Consider the following 20,121-nt stretch of genomic DNA (forward strand, 5'->3'; position numbering starts at 1 on the left):
TTTCAATAATTAAGTACCCTTCATAACTAGGTAATAATAGTTCAACTACAGCTATTTATTTAAGTCTATCGCATTGATTTTGGGTCACGTGTTTCGGAACGGTTTAAAATCGGATTAATATCCACATTGATTTTTACATAATTGTAAATATATTTTTAATTAAGTAGGATCAAATCGAGTTCGATTACAAAGTCGGATGAATATCGAATCGTCAAATCTGTTTTAAACGCGTTTACTTCCAACAGCAAAGACAGAATTGTACTTCTATAAGCTACTGACATTTTATTTACAAGATTTTGTTTAGTAGGTACAATAATTCAGGTTACTGTGAGCGAATTTCATTCTAATGCAAGGGACTCAGCGATTGTTGAGACTACTACTAATCCGTCTGTAATGATAACACCAGTTTTGCAGGAGTAGAATTGAATTATTTATAAAAAAAACAAAAACTGTTATTACTACTTTCTTTTTTTTAAATATATACTCCCACTTATTCACTACAAGTATGCACTCCATTCAATACACTTATTGAATCTTTAATATCTCTAATTGTACATAGTTAAAAATCATGAAAAGTTGATATAAATAATCTTTGCATTGAGACGAATCAAAAAAGATCTCACTTGACAATATTTTAACTTATAGATTAATAATAAAATGCAAATTAAGAGTAAAAGATGAACAGTGCCCAAAAAGCGAATGGGACACTTGTGGAGAATAGAAGAAAGTATATTTTATCGGCATCTCTCTTGAGAGACCGTCTTTTTTTTAAAGACGGTTCTCAAAAGCCCAGCCCATTATGTTAATTTAAAAAAAAAATTGATGTGCGCGTGTAAGTGTAATGTGAAAAGTCATATAATATATTTGGGGTTATAACAACATTTATTTGGGGTTATAACATAATATATTTGGTGTTATACCAGCATATATTTGAGGATTATAATATAATTTGTTTGGAGTTATAACATAATATATTTGAAGTTATAAAAATATATATATTTGAGGTTATAACATTATATATATTTGGTTATAATAACATATATTTGTAGTTATAACATATTATATTTGGGGTTATAACATAATATATAGTTCGGTATATAATGGTCCGTGTTTGAGGGTACAATATTTTTATAACACTAAATATATTATGTTATAACCCCAAATGTATGTTGTTATAACTCCATATATATTATATTATTACTTCAAATATACATTGTTACAACTCTAAATATATTATGTTATAACCTCAAATATATTATGTTATAACCACAAATATATGTTGTTATAACGCCATATATATTATGTTATAATCCAAAATAAATTATATTATAAACCTCAAATATATGCTAGTATAGCACCAAATAAATGTTATAACCCCAAATATATTATGTGACTTTTCACATTACACTTACACGCGTGCGTCAGTTTTTTTTTTAATTAACATAATGGGCTGGACTTTTGAGAACCGTCTTTTCTAAAGACGGCCTCAAGTAAGAATTGTTAATATTTTATTTAATAATAGGTTGAATCTCCTAGGAGACGTCTTTCAGATAGAGTGTCTGTGTTTACAATAAATCAACGCAAAACTAGATCAATCTTAAAAGAAAATCAACACAAAACAAAATCGTGGATATATATAGTCCTACATAATACAATTACATCTCTATGAAATACTGGTGCTTAATTCAACAAAGAAATCTGCACGTACAGATTACATATACAATTACATCTCTGTAGGAAAAAAGAGACTCATTTTCTGGCAAAATTACAGCACAAATTGTTATCTTGTGCAATTTTACCTACCGGACGTTACGAAAATCGCATATTCCTATCTACAACAAAGTTTATGGTTATGACTTCGCAGTTACTGGGATACTCTTAAACTTCAGGACCATTAGCGAATAAGCTCACAAGGCCGCGGAAAACCTGAGCCGACAATTTATGTGCTCGTAAAATTTCACCATCCAGATTCCAAACGGCCTCTTTTCCAAGAGACGTAAATGCAAATGCACGGGTCTTCACATTGCAAAATACGAAACAAAAAAATGATTAGCATTTGATAAGGAAGGTTTGCATTTGACTTTAAGCAAAATTCGAAGAATTAGGAGCACATTACCTTGTGATGTTCCACAAACTTGAAATCAAGAGGGGATCCACCCTTTCTAGCTAGATGGGTCAAATGCCTGCAAAGATCCAGAGAACATACAAAAATGTCATTTAAACGAACTATACAAGAATCTGAATAAGTATGGCGATTAGTTAATCGATAACACATAAGACCGCCTCGAACCATGGGGTGAAGCCACAAGGGAGGCTGACAAGGGCCTCGCCTCAGCGGCCCATCCTAGCAGTCCTTATTCAAAAATCTCCGTATTGTTTTAAAATAAAAAACGAATAAAGCCGAACTCACCACAAATATAATGCATGCGGGCAATTTTTAATCAAAATAAGATGCAAGAGGCCATCTGCAAGGTGTGCATCTGCCACTAAACCATCAGGTGCTCTTTCATTTCGACAAGAAATGACAGCAGCACCAACACTAAGAAAACGCCCTCTACATCTCATCCATTTTGATTTCGTCATATCTGAGTAAGGTGAGCTGCAGACTTTGCAATTAGCTCGGCAAATTACTCGTTCACTTATTCTCTTGTGGCCCCCATTCATATTAGCCTTATTAGGATCCGGATCTCGTTTCTCATGTTTGACATCCAAGTATGAAATTTCAGCTTCATATGACCTGTAATAATAGATATGCATTCATTAACTAAAGAGAACAATAAAAAGGGATACTGGTTTAAAGGATAGAACACAAACTTATGCTCCAATAAAAAATCCGAAACATTTCGTCATGGCACCAATGCTTCAAAATTTAAATTACTACTTAGAAAACTACCTGTGCCTGAGAAAAACTTTTGTTCCCGCAAAGTCATAACGTTTAGGACCCATCCAACGATATTTCTCACTCTCCGTGATGACATCCCCGTAGAATCCATAACTGCAAGGCTTTGATTGTAGAGTCAGGAAGAAGCAAGACGGCAGGAAAATTTTCATTAATATAAAAGGTAAAATAGTATACAAAAATACAATCAGACAATTACTCTTTTTGGGCATCATCATTTCTAGCAAAACTACGCATTTCATCAAAATGGAAGAAGTGTTGAAGGATAAAACGTTCAGCAAATACTACATAAACTCAAAATACCAAAATATGAATAGAGTTAATAATGACAAGGGACTTAAATACTAAAATATGGACACTCTTATTAATATAAATGAAATGTAAGACAACTGGAGAACGTGAGATTCACAAGAACAAGAACAAAATCAACCAAATAAAACAACACGATGTTCCAAGTTTGCAAACACATTCTAGTTGCAAGTGCCAGTCACATGTAAGGTAGAAATAAAGTTCAGGTCTACCAAGCTCTTTAGTTTCTCCATAACTCAAATAACAAGGACACGTACACAGCACTGCAACATGACACTAAGAAATTCTAAAATACAAAAAATATCTTTAGTTGGGACTTGAAGGAAACATGTAAGCAAGCATTAAGTTACCCAAGAAAAGAGGCTGTATAATGTAAAGAGGGTTCAATGTCTGAATTCATGGTTGTTTTCCACTTTACAACTTGAGCAATGTCAAGAGAAATCTTTTTCCCGAGGACAATGTGCAAGGCTGAAGTTATGGGATCTCTTTCTCCTGTTGTACTGCATACAAGAGTAAAGCAGAAAAGTTTCCAAAGTCACAACTTTTAGCAAGAAAATGCAAGAAGCAATAAAAGATGATAGAGTAACAAGGAACTCGGAAAGAGCTCCAAGTAGACAATCATCCAACCAATGTACAAACATAAGAGACCGTAGAAATTATTTAACAGTTGTCAGAAATTTTCTTCAGTAAATATGCACGAAACTATACATAATACATGATTTATATTAGTTTGAACACTTGTACACTTCTACATAGCATAGATGTTTATGTCTTAAGGTCTATTTTCCAAAACCTATTGAATCATTCAAGTCTGCCCAATTGACAGCATGTGACCGTTGTCATTCAAAAAGAACAAAGTGCCTCAAAATTGATTGCCACTATGTCACTCAGAGACAATGTGCGGAGATTTAACGGTTCTCTCTTGTGTTAAATCTTCTCCTCAACTTGATAATATCATGGTAAAACCACTGGGAGCAGAGCACCAGTTTATTATTTGCAAGACTGGCGTTGAGCTATTGTCTGTCATCCACCTCTAGGTCAATCCAGATGGGGACGGGGAGGATATTAGTCAGTACAGCAGTAAATAGCCAAGATATTTATGTTTGATAAGGTCAGTGGTCTGTATATAAGTAGTTAACAAGTTTGATAACATTCTTTGAGTTGTCGTAATTATAGACACTATTCTTTTGCTTTTCTCAAATCATTGAAGTTCATCAAATTAAGAGAGTATCAACAGCGTGTACTAGCTCAGTCAAGAAACAAGATCACCATCGACAAGTCACCCAATTAGTGGGACCAGCTAACAGCATCCAGTAATTAGATCGACTAGGATTGGTTGTCCATAGGAAGCAGTCTTAGCCTCTTAGGTGTACCTTACTATGAGCCAACATAACAGGCCCCATCCCAAAACCCCTTTTCAACAAGGAAGAAAAACTTTTCAAAAAAAAAACGAATTTCATATAGGACTAAAGGAGTTCCGTCAAGCATTACCAAATCACAATAGCATCAGTTGAACCTGCAGGAATGAGCCCAAATCTAAACCACTCATGTGGGAAAGAAAATTCAACATCTTCATCAGCTGAAATCAATAGAAGGAGACTAGTCAAAGAAATTACCTTTACATTGTTAAACTGAAACATCGAAAAAATATTTTTCAACAAAAGCAAAATAAAATTTGAACCAAAAAGTGCTAAGGCTAACATGATGTGAACGTAGTGCATTTTCTTAGGTATAGACCAACCTGTACTGCATTCCCCGCCTTTAATTCCTGCAATTTCCAAATACATATCCATTCACAAAGAAGCACCTAAATAAGTTGAACTGTTGAACAAAGCCAAAATAGAGATACATCATTACAATGATATAACTACGTTGGTACATACTGATACTTGGGATTCCAGATTCATAGTCTCGTGAAGTTAGAAGCAGGGGGGACTGGTCTTCGTTTTTGGGTAAAGTACCTGCATCGAGTTCACTTATGTCAGGGACGGAGGAGCTTGTGTCTTCCCCTGAAGAAGCCATAAAATCTGGAGGAACGGGGGGATACTTGGTCTTGAACCTTGATGTCAAAAGCCCATTAAGGATCTCATTGAATAAACCATCACCACCCTGCAACCAGTTATCAAATAACTATGAGTTAATTAAGGGAAGAAAAGAATGCCCCAAGAACACATACAAGAACTACAATGAAAACTGCATCAACTAAAATTTTCATGAAGAAAACATTTACTAGAGAATTGATTACACATTCAAAATCAGTGAGGGGAACTAGAAAGCAATATATGTCCAGAAAAAATATCCCCAAAAAAAAAACAATGGGTCTACTACTGCACATTTGCAAAGTTGCTTGATATTTGCCCTATTAATAGTGTATTTTTTAACCTGCAATAGACCCACCGTTGACCTTCTTTTAAAAAGTCTAATTACGATTCACCCTATTAATTCCTTGCTAATAACCAGCAAAATCTAACCAAGTCCGCATCCAAATGGGCCAACCTGTCACATACCAACCATATTGTAAATATTTATTAGCTTACCACGATTGACATAAATATAGGGTGAGATAACCACTAAACTATCTGCATTCTGCGGGAGTCACTTCATGACCGTTACTTCCACCATGACAAAAACCATATTTTTGCGCTATGCTCAAGACAGACATATTTGGCACAAATAATCATGATAGAAACTTTGGTAGTAGAAACGTGCTTACTTTGACAATTACAATTATTATTTAGCAATTAAAGGTCAACTTGCTATTACAAGGGTAGTCGCAAAAATCAAATCCCTCCGCCCCGTTACCCCAACTAGGGTGGCGCAACTTTAGTGGCATTGACAAAACATAATTTTATTGCGGTTCAACGACTCTGGATCGATATTTTGTAAAAATTAATCAAGATAGAGGTATCTAGCACAAAAAATCAGTACAGAAAACTAGTGGGTTCATTTGTCCAAGACCAAAGATAGTTGATATTCACAAGAATTTGGCGGTCATATGATCCTGGCCTCATTTAAATAGGCAAAGCAACTCAGAAAATACACCAAGACTGATGCAAATAAAAGGGTTAATGAAAAGTGAGGAAGTATAAATTATAGGATCTAAGCGCTTAACAGAATTTTCAAAATCTATCTTATGTCTAGATCCCATGATCCCATCTTCCTCCATACATAACCCAAAACCTCCATAATACTTCAACAAGTAAATTGATATAATCATAGGGCCTTATATGGAGTTTGAGGTAGTAAAAAGTAAATGAAGGATTACAAACTCATTGAATCTTCACAAACTAACCTACTTTTGCATATAAATCAGGAAAATGACAAGTATACATAACTTAGTCATAAAATATCAGACTAAGAATATAAAAAGGTCCCAAATCGGTCATGCACACATATCGCCTAATGACTATAGGTTAGCAATTTGACAAGATCGCATACAAAGATCAAATGTCTAAAGAGAAATATCTCACAAACTTACAACAGCCACAATACCATCATATGAAACCAGTTCTCGGTTTGTCATAGATGACACCTGATCGAACGCATGTCCTGCCCTCTCTGTAACGGTCACCTAACAGATGGTAGACAAAAACAAAAATCAGAGGCAGATTAAATTGTCAAGTTGAAAAGGTCACCAAATAAGTAATAACATGCATGTGTGCAACATCATCAAGATTCATCATACATAGTTGGTGTTAAATCCATATTGATGGAAATATCACGGTAACGAGTTTGTATCTTGGACACTTTTCTCTTGATAATTCCAATGATTTCTGATCTCTAATAAAGTATAGAGGGGGCATATCGCAAACCAAAACTCAGCTTCCACAAGAGATCAACACACCTCTCTTTCAATCTGTTCAGACATCAAACATGCCTACCAAGTACCAATGCTGTTACATGTCTTACTGGAAAAAAACCCCAGCCCCTACCCCTAAATACCCTCTCCCATGTTCCATTCGACCTCAGATAGCATATTATAGACCAAAAAATGAAAATAAATATGGCATCATGCAACAAATACATATAGTGGGGAGTGCTAGGGAAGGATAGGTTTAATAGAAAAATTAAGAGAATGAAAGGCAAAAGCGAAAGGGCACTGAGAGACGAATGAATAATAAAATGTGAGAAAATAACTTCAGATTATAAGTTCAAAGGTTTAAGTTCGATGTTAAGAAAAAATAGCAGGACTTTATTCACATGTTATAATATTTCGATACCAAGTACAAAGTAATTTGATGTATCAATGTCGACTAATGTAAGAATGAATAAACATCTCTAGAGTTCGCCTTTAATCATTTTGGCATAGTACGAGTAGGTTAAAAAAAAAAAAAAAAAAAAAAAAAAAAAAAAAAAAAAAAAAAAAGATCACAAGACATACCTGAGCCCTCACTTTAGCCCGAGAGAATATTGGAGCTACATCTCCCCAGACTTTTTGACCATTTCCTTTACCACTCTTAGGATTGACAAAGACCTAATAAAATACAGACACATGTATGTTTGTAACCAAGTCTAAATAAAACTTCAGAAGTAAAAGGTTTAAAGTAAACACCATATACCAATAGATTCTTTGGTCTTCCAACTTGTTTTTCTAGACACGCCTTTATTTTATCCACTAACATTTGACATAAATTCTGATCTCTGTGTCCAAAGGTGTACTCCACCAAATTCCAGAGAGAGGCCTTGGTCGTTGATCTTCTTATAGCATGCACCACAAATAGGTTCATCTGCCTCACGTTGGACAGGTATGTAAATGACACAATCATACATATATCATACAAAAAGAAACATTATGAAACGAAAGAACTAACATTTGAAACCTTATGCATGAAGCAGCAACTTGTCGATTGACGAATAGAACCCCAATCAGCCAACTCAGCAGCATAAATATCAGAATAGTTTAATTCAGCAGCACTTCCAGAATGATGTTTATGTTGAAAACATGGTACTTTGTCCTGTTTATGGATTCATCATTATTTACACAATGTGTGTTGACTATTAAATGAAAATACACGAGCATTACATCAGAAGATTATAGCTTTGCGAGCAAACAAAAAACTTCTAGAAACGTAAAGCCAAGTGTATCTGCCCAATAACTCATTTCATCTAATATTAGCCTGCTACTTCAATGAAGCATAAGGGCTGCCATTATGAGTAATTAACTAGCCTTAGATGGCATAAGCCCATAAAAAATGAAAAAACACTTAGCTTAAGTCCTTAATAACCATAGACGGTATCTGCAAAAATACCTTTTGGACGGAGAGAACACTTTAAAAAGAATTAGCTCATAGTGGGATATGCAATACATAGTGACAATCATAACACAGAAAGCTAAACTAATTGAAACAAGCTGGGGGAAATCAGACATTTAGTAACTGTGAAGTTGACCATGAAGAAGCACTAAAGTTTCCTAAAACCAGCAGGTAAACCTTCCACAGACCATTTCCTGCTAAGCTCAGAATCCTCACGCCAGGCATAAAGGCAATGATACCTTGGGAGAAAACACAAGGATGTTCAACATTGCTAGCACAACCATAGCTTTACAATTCCATATATTTTAAAGAGTGCAGTGTGTACACCCCTTTTGCACGGAATAGAGGAATTGGTGTGACAATAGATAAGTATACCAGCACCATTTCCAACAGAATAACTTTGTATTAAGCCCATATTCTTATGTCTTCATCTTAGAAGGTGTCCAATGTTCATACAACCCTTGCACCACCCTATTCAATACCATTTTCACAAGCAACAAGCCTAAGGTAGAGGTTAGAAAAAAATTCATTACTTCCTGAATTTCATACATCTGTAAATAACCAAGACAACCTCTAAAGCAAAAGTGAAAAGTGCCCATTTCACATTTGATCATATTCTTAATTGTTTCCCACCAATGGGGTTTGGAAGGTCATATGTACTCGACCTTACCTCGTTAGCGAAAACACTTGTTTTCGATTGGCACAAACTTAAGAAGTTCATAAACAAATAGTGTACATAAATAAGAAGTCCATAAACTTAAAGATGTAAAAAAGAAAAATTGTGACAAAAATTATCAAACTCTAAAGAAACCCAAAAATGAAACAATTAAGCCAACATTAAGAACTCAAGAAACCACCCATCTGCCTAATGTAATATCAATTTTCAACAAACCCCATAAAGACAAAATCTTTAAACTTCAATCATATAGAGAACCAGAAAAAATTAAAATTTTCACCCAATTCCAACCTAAAAATCGAAAAAAAGAAAGAAAAAGCTCACATTATTCAAGGAATCTGCAGGTTCCCAATATAACCCAGTTGAATTAAGAAAAAGAACAACTTCTCCTATACGATCCAGATATACCCTTGAGCTAGAAAAGGATGGGTCACCATTAACTTGTTCATTTAAGGTTAAATTATCTGGACCAAGAGAACTTGCTTCCATCTCCGTTGTTTGGTATGAAATTTCTTCCATCGGAAAATTTTCTGGGAATTTCAAATTTAATAGCTACGATTATTTAAGGAAAAGGGTAATACTGGAGAAATTTAAAGAAAGATCAAACATTTAGAGTGATTATTTATCATGATTATGATGATTAAGAAATGGCGGACATAATTGACAATTCAACATTTTCATATGAAAACCAAATAAATTCCGTTTATTTGGAATATTATTTTTCTAATAAGTAACCATATAAGACGTTTTCTCGTTTCAAAAAAGATATATAATTTTTTTTAGTTGTCTAATTAGATATGAAAATTTGATATTAAAATGAGTAGTTATGAACTTATGATACTTATTAGATAACATTTTATCGAAAAATGTAAAATAAAAAAAATAATGACATGTCGTAAAAGCCTAAAAAGTTCATCTTAACTTTATAAATCATTAACAATGATTTAAATTTTTATCTAAATAAATAAATAAATAAATAAGAACAATTAAGTCAAAAAAATTAATTTTTCTCCAAATATATTTGTAACAACTAACAAAATTAATGCTATATTTTTACTGGTAGATTTTTTACTTATGAAAGTAAATCATGTTGAGTAAAACTTTAAGAGATATATAGATAAGCAAATTCTATACCGTAAGGACAATTAAAAATTTATAACCAATAATAAATTAAAGAATTAAAAATATAAAAATTCAAATAGTTTAAATATTAATACACAGATGTTGTGTATTTTTATATACTTCTATTTTTTCTCTAAAAAAAAGACTAATATACTTCTAAAAATAGGAACGTATTAACTTATTCTCAAATGAAATAGACTACTTCCTTGTTCATGCATTAAATACTTCCTTCGATTTTATTGTAGTTGCACATAATATTTTGCCTTTTAATGTTTGAATTTTATCAAATTAACATTGAAACTCTAAACAGAAAAAGTACTTGTTCATACATTCAAGTATTCAACCTGAAAACGATCGCCAAATATTTACGATGTTAAGAACAAACAACAATGAGCAAAATTAAGTTTGACAAAGTAACAAACAAGGACACAAAGATTTAAGGAGGTTCACCCAATGATGGCTACGTCCTCCGTGGTGTGTAGTTTATGTTTATATTATATCAAATGAATACAAACAACACTTCAATATGAAGAATTACAATTGAGATAGAGATAACAACAATAGGCTATGTGTTTGGCTTAAGGGTTGTGTTTGATGTGTTTTGCATACTTGAAGTGTGGGTATGAGAGCCCTATTTATAGTGCTAGGTACTTGAAAATGAATGGCTCACATAAATACATAGTTAATTTAGGGTAATGAATACTATGAAATAACTCTAAGAACTTGAAAAGGCATTATCTCAAGAGTCACACACATGAGACTCTTCACCTTAATCTTCATTAACACCAATAATTCCCATGAATACTCTTCACCTTATTACACCCTTTTGGATTCCACAACTCAAGAGTCACACTCATGAATTCATCCCATTAAAGTGCACTCAAGTCACGCAATAGTATACTCCCATAATCACATTAGTATACTACTATTCATAACACAACCCATCGGCCATCTGCATTACTCATTGAAGAAATGATGATTTGATAATGCACTGAATTACAGAAATGCATCTGCATTACTTATTTACATGAGTTACAATGCCAACTTCCTAGCCATCCACATTCAATTTTCGTTCAACCAAATATTCATCGCATATAGCAAACGACCTGACTATATACTAAAAACGGAAAGAATAGGGCCGCTTATGAAGAACTCGAGAACTGCAAGAATTTAGAGCCTCGCTAAGGAACATGAGGGCTAGCTGTCTGAGGAGTGACAGTGAATACTTCAACATCCTCCATGCTTGGAACTCGAACAGAGTACTGAAATGTCCACCCATGGCATGCACCCGCATGTAAGCCATTCTTGCTTACAGCAAAAACAGCTCCAATAAAGTTGGGAAACTTTATAGCGATTCTAGATATTGCGTCCTCAGCAGCAATCTTAGGTTGCATTCCTCGTCGCATGCTCTCGATCACTTGGTAGCTAATCATTAAACAAGGATAAATCATCAGTAAAGTAGATTCAAATATTAAACTGCACTTCGTAACGCTACACATATTCCCGGGAAACAAACTTTTTAAACTAACCATGGAAGGAAGCGCATCATAATATCACCATCTCCTGTTGCACCACATGCACCAACTTCATCATCGGCATATGCTGAAGACCCCGGAATAGGACCATCACCAACCCTGTTTGCATTGTCGTAATCTTGTCATCAATGCAATGACACAAAACATCAAAGGGTTCTATAATTGACAGATCAAATAATGTTTAAAGTACAAAAATTGATACGAATTGCATAATCACAAAATACAAGGAAAGAAAAAGTTTCCGTTTTCACTTGGATCAAATCTAAGTAGTTTGAGTTGTTTCAGGGCGGGAATTGATTGATCAGTTTTGACATTCACAAAATCTCAGCTAGGGATACAAAATAGCATTCCCTTTATATTACACAGAAAGGATGATATGTGTTGTTTTGCTCAAACTTTTATACTCTATTACATTCCACTCTCTTATACTTGGTCAGTATTGCTTACTTTGAAGGGGTGAAAAATTTATAGTTCTTTGCTTTCTTATTATAACAGTTCAAAGTAAAATGACTCATTAAATCACGTGCACTTCTTATAATGACTCATTAAATGACTCGGTATCCCTTGCAAATGATGTTTTCTACCAACAGTAGTTCGAAAAGAATCTTTGTTATTACTAACAAGGGTAAGGCTACGTACGTCCGACCCACCTCACTCTAGGTGGGAGCCAATTAATGGCATCGGGCAATGACATGTTATGCTTTGCATATAACCTAAGAATTTTAAGTTGTAATATATTTGAAAACCATCTACAAGTAACATTGCAACACTATTGGGGTGATATTATCAAGATTACCTGCCAGGGATCTTAGAAGTTGCTCCATTCGTAGATGTACCAACTGCTACATGTCCCACCTATGGTAAATTCAGATTTTTAGTAATTATATATCAAGGACGACAAAATAGTGATAAGATGGCTTAGTCATGAAGGACTTACTTTATCAACAACAGCCATCGAAATTGTGTCATGGTTGAAGATGTTAACAGGCAATATTTTCCTAATAGTAGTTCCCATGTGATTCAGACTAGAACAAGATGTGTCACTGAAATCTGAATTTATGTTCGGATGATAAGGACCGCAGCTGTTTGAAGGAGAAACATTCTTTCGAAAATTAGGTTGACAGTCATTCTCTTTCCACTTATTCCATTTGTGTAGTGATTCCTCCGAACTAAGGTTCATAGGTCCGGGAAGACCCATTGAAATAGCGAACAACGACGCTTTCTCTCCAACAAGCAAAGTATGTTCAGTGTATTGCATAACTAATCTTGCAGCTCGGATTCCATCTTTCACGTACCTCATGGCAGCGACAGCACCGATCTCCATTGTTGCCTATGCAATGCTTTAGAAGCTTTTTTTCAATCAAAACGAGCTAATAGGTATATCATGCAGCATACTTCAGAAATCGGGAGTAAAAAACAGATTCATTACCCCGTTCATAATCAAAGCATCTAGAGTTGTTTCTCCGTTCTCATCAGGACTACCACCAGGTCCAACTATGCAAAATGAAGACACATCTCAACATTCTACTAAACACAACTTTACTAAACACAACTTCACATAAAGAAGCGTACATGATTTAATAAGCTATTTTAATATAGTTCATTATAATCTGAAACCAAAGAACTATAAATCTTTGACCCATCATAATAAGTGACTAGATATTCCTTCATATATCCTATTATAATGTTTTTCGGTAGATCATCAAGAAACAACCTCTCCAGTATAATCATTAGAAGCAAGGTAACAAAAATGTCATCCCCCTAATCAACACTAACAAAACACTCCATTAAGAAATACTTCATATAGTTCATCCATAATTTGTTATGTTCAGCTATAATAGCTGTCTGTGGATAGATTTTTTGAAAGAAAAAAATCCATGGGCAACCATGTATCATGCATCTTAGCATGTATGTACAAAAAACACTACTTGCTAAAACGGAATTTCATACTATGGAAGTAGCTGAAGCTTAAACAAAAGCTGAAGATGGTGAGCCATACTCTTCCAAACAGCCAAGCAAAGTAACCAAATACAATCTTCACAAATCGCAACCAAACCCCACAGGAATTATTGTCCATTAAACCACATAATATTACTCCTATTACAAAGTTCCCAACAAAACAGAATACATATGAAAGTCTGACAACCCCAAAACCCATAAAAGACGGCCTTAAAGTATATAACATATAGTGGGTTTATGACCATCAATTTATACTTTTGGTTGGAAGGTAGTACTTGTTAGGCCGTAACAATTGTCACGTAATCACCCCAAGGGCCCACTTTGCATGGACGCACCCTCGACCCACAAATCCAGGGGTTATAAGACTCTTTCCAAAATCATGATATTAGGAGGATTGCTCACTTAGCATTATATGCATGGCTACAACCCAATAATATCTTCCTCGAAGTATTTCCAACAATACTAAATTGACAATTCCACATCAAAATTTTACTTACAATACTTGAAACAACAACAAAAATCACAAAATAACCTCATCAACATGATAATAATAACTCAGAAAAACATTAAAAAATCATATAGAACTAGGTTGTAAGAATTCATGATAGTACCTGTACCATCACATCTGAGTTCTTCACAAGCAGAACAACCTTCAACAACAGCATCAAGAGCTGGAAACCCTCCATCAACAACTCTCCAAGCAGCTCTAACAGCTTCCACAAACGGCCATGTACTCACCACAATTGGGTATTTCTCACCATACTCAATCTCTTTTCCTGCAACCTAATAAGATAAAAGACCAAAAAACAATCAAAGTACTAAATTGCCCAGCAAACCAAAATTGTTGAAATGTAAAGTTTTAGTGACTGATGACAGATTAACAGTTTATGTTAAAAAAAAGAAAAAAAAAATTAAAAAAAGATGGCTTTTTGTGAAGTACTGAAACAAGAATTGCGATGATCAGGGGAAGAAATGGAGCAGGCAAAAGAGATGATGCCATTAAAGATTTCGGGTATAGAAGAGTAATTCTTTATAATATGACAAATCACAAATGATAAAGTAGTGTGGGTTGTGATAATGAAAATATGGGAAGTTTTAAAATTATGGGAAATTATCAATGGTGCCCTTGTACTATTGAAAAATTACAATGGTACCGCACTGCATTTCAGTGGTACCCCCAATTATATGTTAATTAAAAACGTGACATTAAATGGTTAATTTTCCGTTAACTTTCATTAAAAACCAACCATGGTTTGTTTGTGATTCATTTGCTTCCCTCTTCCTTTTCCCTCCTAACCCGTACTTGCTTACTCTGTCTTCATCATCATCTCCCTGCGTTGATCACGCCATTGTTGAAGCTTCATCTTTCTCATTGCTGCTTTCGTTGACGTTGGTAAGTTCCCTATCCTTTCTTTCCTCATTTTTTTCTGTACATGCAAGATGTTCGGTTGTTTGAGTTATGACTCTAAATTTGAAGTAAAATGTCGCTTTTTTTTATTTTGTCGTCCTAAAAGTTTCGATCTTTAGGCTTTGTTGTTGAATTTTGTGGTTTAAAGGACAATGTGAGTCGTTTTTGTAACGGAAAAGCCCTAAAATTTAGGGCTTTTTTGAATTCTGATTTTGTTTGGCGTTGGATGATTGATGTGGTTTTTGTTTTTTTTTTTTTTTTTTTTGTGGTAACAGATTGTAAATGGATGATAGTGTGGTGTTGAAATTTGTGTACAAGGGTACAGAGATAGAAGTTTTTGTTGATGATGTCGACCTAGTTAACTTGCTAGACATGATTATTGATTATTGGGATACGGCTGAGAGGGAGGAACATTTGACGCCTGAACATCCCAGTTTTAGCTATGTATACAACAAGAAGCATGTTGAACTAGTTGATGATAAATCATTGCTGGAGATGTTTAGTAGAAATATGGGCAAGGATAGTATTTGCATCCATGTAGGGGATTCTAAACCTAATGCCCTGTTAGATAATGCTAGGAGGCTTAGGGAAACCTTAAAGCAGAATGCACAGAAGAAAGAGGTGAGATCCAATGAAATCCCTGCAGTACTTGATGATGAAGATGATGATGATGTTGTTTTGATAATTCCAACCCCAAGTCAACCTTATGAGGAGCCTCCTGTGGTGAGTGTTGAGGATGATGTGGACCCCATTCCAACTCCTGTAACACCTGAGAAACAACCTACTGATGATGTGCCCTGTGAGGAGGAACCTGTAATGGTTGAGGAACATGCTGTTGAGGATGATATGGATAGTGATATTGATATAGAAGTGTACCCCATTCCAACCCCACTGCAAATTTTGAAGCCCAAGGGCTGGAAACCACCAAAGACTGAGTTCAGGCCCAAGTTGCCTGTTTTGAGAAGGAGTAGAAGACATGTTGAGATAAACCCATCATCCCCTAGCAACATCAATGATGTTATCATTGAAAATGCTAAGTTATTGAATGAGATAAACCAAGGTGATGAATTTAATGATGAAGCAAATGATGAAGTTAATGTAGAGGGTTCTAGAGCACAGACAACACAAAAGAAGACCCCATCAAAGAGGACACAAAAGAAAACATTAAACAAATCCCCAAATAAAACCCCAACGACCATTGCTAAGAAAAACTTAAGCAAATCCCCAAACAAAAAAATCCCAAAGACCACTATGAGAAGAAAGGGAATTAAGAAGACAGTTATTAGAAAGTCTGTAAGATTGATGCAACAGAACAATGAGGCTGCTGGTACATCTGGTACAAAATCATTGTTCAGTGAGAGTGATGATGAATCTTTGAATTGATGCTGCATATTTAAACAATTACAAACTAACCATGGTAAGGTTACATTCAAAAGTTAACGGACAGTTAACGGAATATTCATCATTAATGTCACGGTTGTAATTATCATATAATTTGGGGGTACCACTGAAATGCAGTTGGGTACCATTGTAATTTTTCAATAGTACAAGGGCACCATTGATAATTTCCCTAAAATTAAATACTTAAAAGAACTTTTGTAAATTATACTAATTAAAGTATTAAAGTTTGTGAAGTTTAGGTTAAAATATAAATTTTGATTATTTTAATGATTAAAATTTTAGGTTAATTGATTGGAATTCTGTATTTTTGATTTGAGCTTGTAAACTTTAAAATTTTGTTATCCGTAAAATATAAATATTGAGGTTGTAATTCATGACAGTGTTAAAGATTTAAGGTTGTAATTTTTTAAAGTTTATATTTTGCAATTAGCATTATTTATCCCTTGAACTGAAATTCCTAAATTATTAGTATGTTTTTTCAGTACAAATTACTCTTAATTTAAATTTTCAAATACAAGTTATTTAAGATGAAGTGCAAATTAGCCAACAATTGTTAATTAGTCTAATCAGACACAAATTGACAAGTAAACAATAGGTTTTGCTTTTGTTGGAAATTATCAATTATAACCTTTTATTTTAGCATTTTATGAGTGAAATGCTTAAATTTTTTGGGTTATCAACAATATCTGGCATTTTTTAACTTATTTGATCCATGACCTTTTATGAATGGAAACCTTAACATTAGCGAATAAGGAAAAAAAATGAGCTAATAAATAACAATTTTTGCCACACTAAACGGCCTTGAACATGAATGAGTATATATAGGGGGAATAAGGGCAAAGCTACAAATCTGCTGGAAGTTCAAGGGACTTCCACCAGCACATTGCTCGTTCGAGAATTCACCGCATCAACCATTTGGACCCAATTATTTTTCACATGTTTCACACGATGGCTTCATCTTCCTTCACTTGTGTCACCTTTTCCTCTAAGTTTTCATCTCCCAATCATTACAGGATTTTGTGTACAATCATTGTTTCGGTAATGAAACGAGGAAGTGCGAGACACCTGGAATACCGCAGATGGAGGCGTTATCGGAAGTATCAACTCGTGGGAGGAAGCGACCTGAATTCCTGCAACACAACACGTTAGCCTTGTCCGGGGGGTGACCTCCCGGAAAACCCCTCCGACGCTCAAGTCAGAACGTAGATCGGAAATTAATGAATGACTGATTGTAGAATGAATGCAAGAAGGAAGGTCGGGATTGGGATTGCTAGTGCTAGTGCTAGTGTTTGGGAAGGCTAAGGAAGTAATGTAAGCAAGGATACTAGGAAAGCTATTTCAGATGATCCTCCCTCCTTGATGGTAGCCCCTATTTATAATGGTGAGGAAGGAAAGTTGCAGAAAAAGTGAACTATCATGGGAGTAGTGGGAGTAATGGGAGGTGGACTGATCATGGGAAGAGTGGGCAGTTATTCATCTTGAAACAAGGAGAGCCATGCATTGTGGGAGAGTGGGGAGTTAGGGTTTTTTAGAGGTAACTGGCCCATGGGCCATTCAAGGAAGATGGGACTTCCAGAAAAAGCCCATTGACCGAAAGTCAAGGTCAACGGAAAAGGTCAAAGGGTATTTCGGTAATATGATGCTAATTATTAAATAAATAAATTAATTAAAAAACAGTACCATGACATTTAGCCCCACGCATGAAGGAGGATGTGAGGAATAGCCCCAGCGATCAGAAACATCTTCCTTTATGCAGAAAAATACGCGTCCGTCGGACTTGGTTTGATGAAAAAACATGATCGTAGAGAATACTCAAAAGCTCATAAGGAGTAATATGGCCACAATCTGGCAGATCTTCGGACGGATTAGGAAAATTTGGCTCGTAAGCTTCAAATCGACAGTTCACATGTCAAATTCCGAGTTATAATGGAGAGGTTATCGGCTTTTCAAAATAACCGCAAGAGATACTTCAAAGTAAAGAAAAAATGATTAACACCATCAAAGCCGCGGCTTCCGGCATGCCGCGGAATATCTTTGACTATCCTTTTTATTTATCCTCAGAAGAATAGATGTGGGAGTCGGACCCCGATATGTGCCCCACTGATGTCGCGGAAGTCTCAGTACTTGGAATATTTTTGAGTAAGGCAGCCCCCAAGAGGGGGTCCGACTTATCGACCTCACGGATCTCCAAGAACCTGGGTGTCTTCTTTTTATCAGGGCTTCGAGCCGGAGAGTAGGAAGGAAACACGATACCGCGGCATAGTTGAACTGACCCCCTAGCTAAATGAGCCACATGACACGGCTTGAACATATACTCTGATTTTTATTCTCTACTGAGGTACTCAGGGGGGTCCGACTTATCGATGAGGGGGGAATTTTTAAAACTTGTTGTTTTGAATTTCCACGTTCTAACATGCCCCCCTTCTATCTCAAAAGACGTGGAAAGATTCCGTAATTCCATGTCACAGATGATACTAAAGGTACGGAAGCATTTCTCCTATACTCAGAATTTTTACCTTAACTGGGACCATTTGGGGGTCCGACTTGTCGACCATGCGGACACCCTAACACGGAATAATTCGCATTCGTTCTGGAGTGTAACTCAGGGTCCGACTCATCGACCTTTCGGAATATTATCAATACCAGACCACAAAACATATCCACAACTTCCCTACGACGCGGGGCATTTAGGTCCGCGTCTTCGATCATACGGATAAAGGCAGATTTATACCATACTTAGTTTTTACAACATGACAGTGTTCCAAGGAGTCCGTCTTATCAATCATACGGACTCTGAAATATTTCACCTCATACATACGACGGTTTAGAGCAAAAGTAATGCGACATGGCGTTCGCCGTATCCATAAGTCGGACAGCTGAACATGTAACTTTTCATACTTGAAATAATTCATTCTTGGAGGTGCAATTTAGGGTCCGACTTGTCGACCTCCCGGACGTACTCAAATGTTGAAAGACTTAGAACAAATTTCCACACTCTCCCTTTCATTACCGAAACAATCATCATTCTCTTTCAAACAATTCCAACAGCATACTTGTAGATTTGGGTCATTCTTAACCATTCTAATAAGCTTTACTAACTAACTTAATCAAGTGCTCTGCATATTTAGTGAGCATAAGCCACTCATATTTATTACAAATTAACAATATATTATTTGGGAATAACAAATGGCTTTTACATTGTAAATTCATATATTTTTGAAAAGTATTTTTCGGATGAAATTGTATGAAAATAATAGTGCTTATTAAATTAATTCTTAAAATGTTGAACTTTGTATGTCAATGATTTCAAATGTGCAAATAAAATTTTTTTAAAAAAATTAATTGTGCATGGAAATAAATATTTGATTTTAAATTATAAATTTTAATTATAAAATGATAAATAAAGAATCTGAAAACGACAACTAATTTACAACATTCGTGGATTGAAATTGCTTTAAATTCAAATTACATTTTTTGGATTCACCAAACAAAAATTTATATATTTTTAAATCATAATTTATAAACATAGAATTAAAGAATTTTAAAATAAAGCAAAATAG

The 20,121-nt window shown here is 34.9% G+C and overlaps 2 protein-coding genes across 7 annotated transcripts; both read right to left on the reverse strand.

Moving 5' to 3' along the window:
- Nucleotides 1-1,341: 1,341 nt before the first annotated feature.
- Nucleotides 1,342-9,824, reverse strand: LOC130806177 (ceramide kinase). Of its 4 annotated transcripts, none has more exons than XM_057671134.1 (13): nt 9,461-9,824; nt 8,029-8,163; nt 7,768-7,935; nt 7,590-7,682; nt 6,687-6,779; nt 5,092-5,317; nt 4,950-4,976; nt 4,700-4,787; nt 3,559-3,708; nt 2,894-2,995; nt 2,411-2,737; nt 2,117-2,183; nt 1,342-2,016 (listed from the first exon to the last, which is right to left on the reverse strand). In XM_057671134.1, the coding sequence occupies exons 1-13, from the start codon at nt 9,653-9,655 to the stop codon at nt 1,879-1,881; spliced, it is 1,809 nt and encodes a 602-aa protein (XP_057527117.1). In that variant the 5' UTR covers nt 9,656-9,824; the 3' UTR covers nt 1,342-1,878. The 4 variants fall into 4 exon arrangements, with proteins under 4 accessions (XP_057527117.1, XP_057527118.1, XP_057527119.1 ...); XM_057671135.1 differs by having other exon boundaries at nt 5,170-5,317; nt 8,020-8,163; XM_057671133.1 differs by having other exon boundaries at nt 1,343-2,016; nt 8,020-8,163.
- A 900-nt stretch (nt 9,825-10,724) lies between these two features.
- Nucleotides 10,725-14,823, reverse strand: LOC130806713 (probable isoaspartyl peptidase/L-asparaginase 3). 3 transcript variants are annotated; one of them, XM_057671901.1, is made up of 7 exons: nt 14,693-14,823; nt 14,364-14,535; nt 13,223-13,287; nt 12,731-13,123; nt 12,590-12,648; nt 11,788-11,892; nt 10,726-11,683 (listed from the first exon to the last, which is right to left on the reverse strand). In XM_057671901.1, exons 1-7 carry the CDS (start codon nt 14,750-14,752, stop codon nt 11,440-11,442), a joined length of 1,098 nt encoding a protein of 365 aa, XP_057527884.1. In that variant the 5' UTR covers nt 14,753-14,823; the 3' UTR covers nt 10,726-11,439. The 3 variants fall into 3 exon arrangements, with proteins under 3 accessions (XP_057527885.1, XP_057527886.1, XP_057527884.1); XM_057671902.1 differs by having other exon boundaries at nt 10,725-11,683; nt 12,731-13,133; nt 14,364-14,801; XM_057671903.1 differs by having other exon boundaries at nt 10,725-11,683; nt 12,731-13,142; nt 14,364-14,801.
- Between the last annotated feature and the right edge of the window lie 5,298 nt (nt 14,824-20,121).

This window comes from Amaranthus tricolor, chromosome 2 (assembly GCF_026212465.1).
Source record: "Amaranthus tricolor cultivar Red isolate AtriRed21 chromosome 2, ASM2621246v1, whole genome shotgun sequence".
Lineage (NCBI taxonomy): Eukaryota > Viridiplantae > Streptophyta > Magnoliopsida > Caryophyllales > Amaranthaceae > Amaranthus > Amaranthus tricolor.

Excerpts from the sequence above, each read along its gene's own strand:
- LOC130806177 (XM_057671133.1), bottom strand. The coding sequence starts at position 9,655 with ATGGAAGAAATTTCATACCAAACAACGGAGATGGAAGCAAGTTCTCTT. Across the intron at positions 6,780-7,589 it reads GGGCTAAAGTGAGGGCTCAG|GTGACCGTTACAGAGAGGGC; the intron begins GTATGTCTTGTG and ends ACCATCTGTTAG. Across the intron at positions 5,318-6,686 it reads ATGATGGTATTGTGGCTGTT|GGTGGTGATGGTTTATTCAA; the intron begins GTAAGTTTGTGA and ends AACTGGTTGCAG.
- LOC130806713 (XM_057671901.1), bottom strand. The coding sequence starts at position 14,752 with ATGGCATCATCTCTTTTGCCTGCTCCATTTCTTCCCCTGATCATCGCA. Across the intron at positions 14,536-14,692 it reads TCATCGCAATTCTTGTTTCA|GTTGCAGGAAAAGAGATTGA; the intron begins GTACTTCACAAA and ends TTATCTTATTAG. Across the intron at positions 13,288-14,363 it reads ACTCAGATGTGATGGTACAG|TTGGACCTGGTGGTAGTCCT; the intron begins GTACTATCATGA and ends CATTTTGCATAG.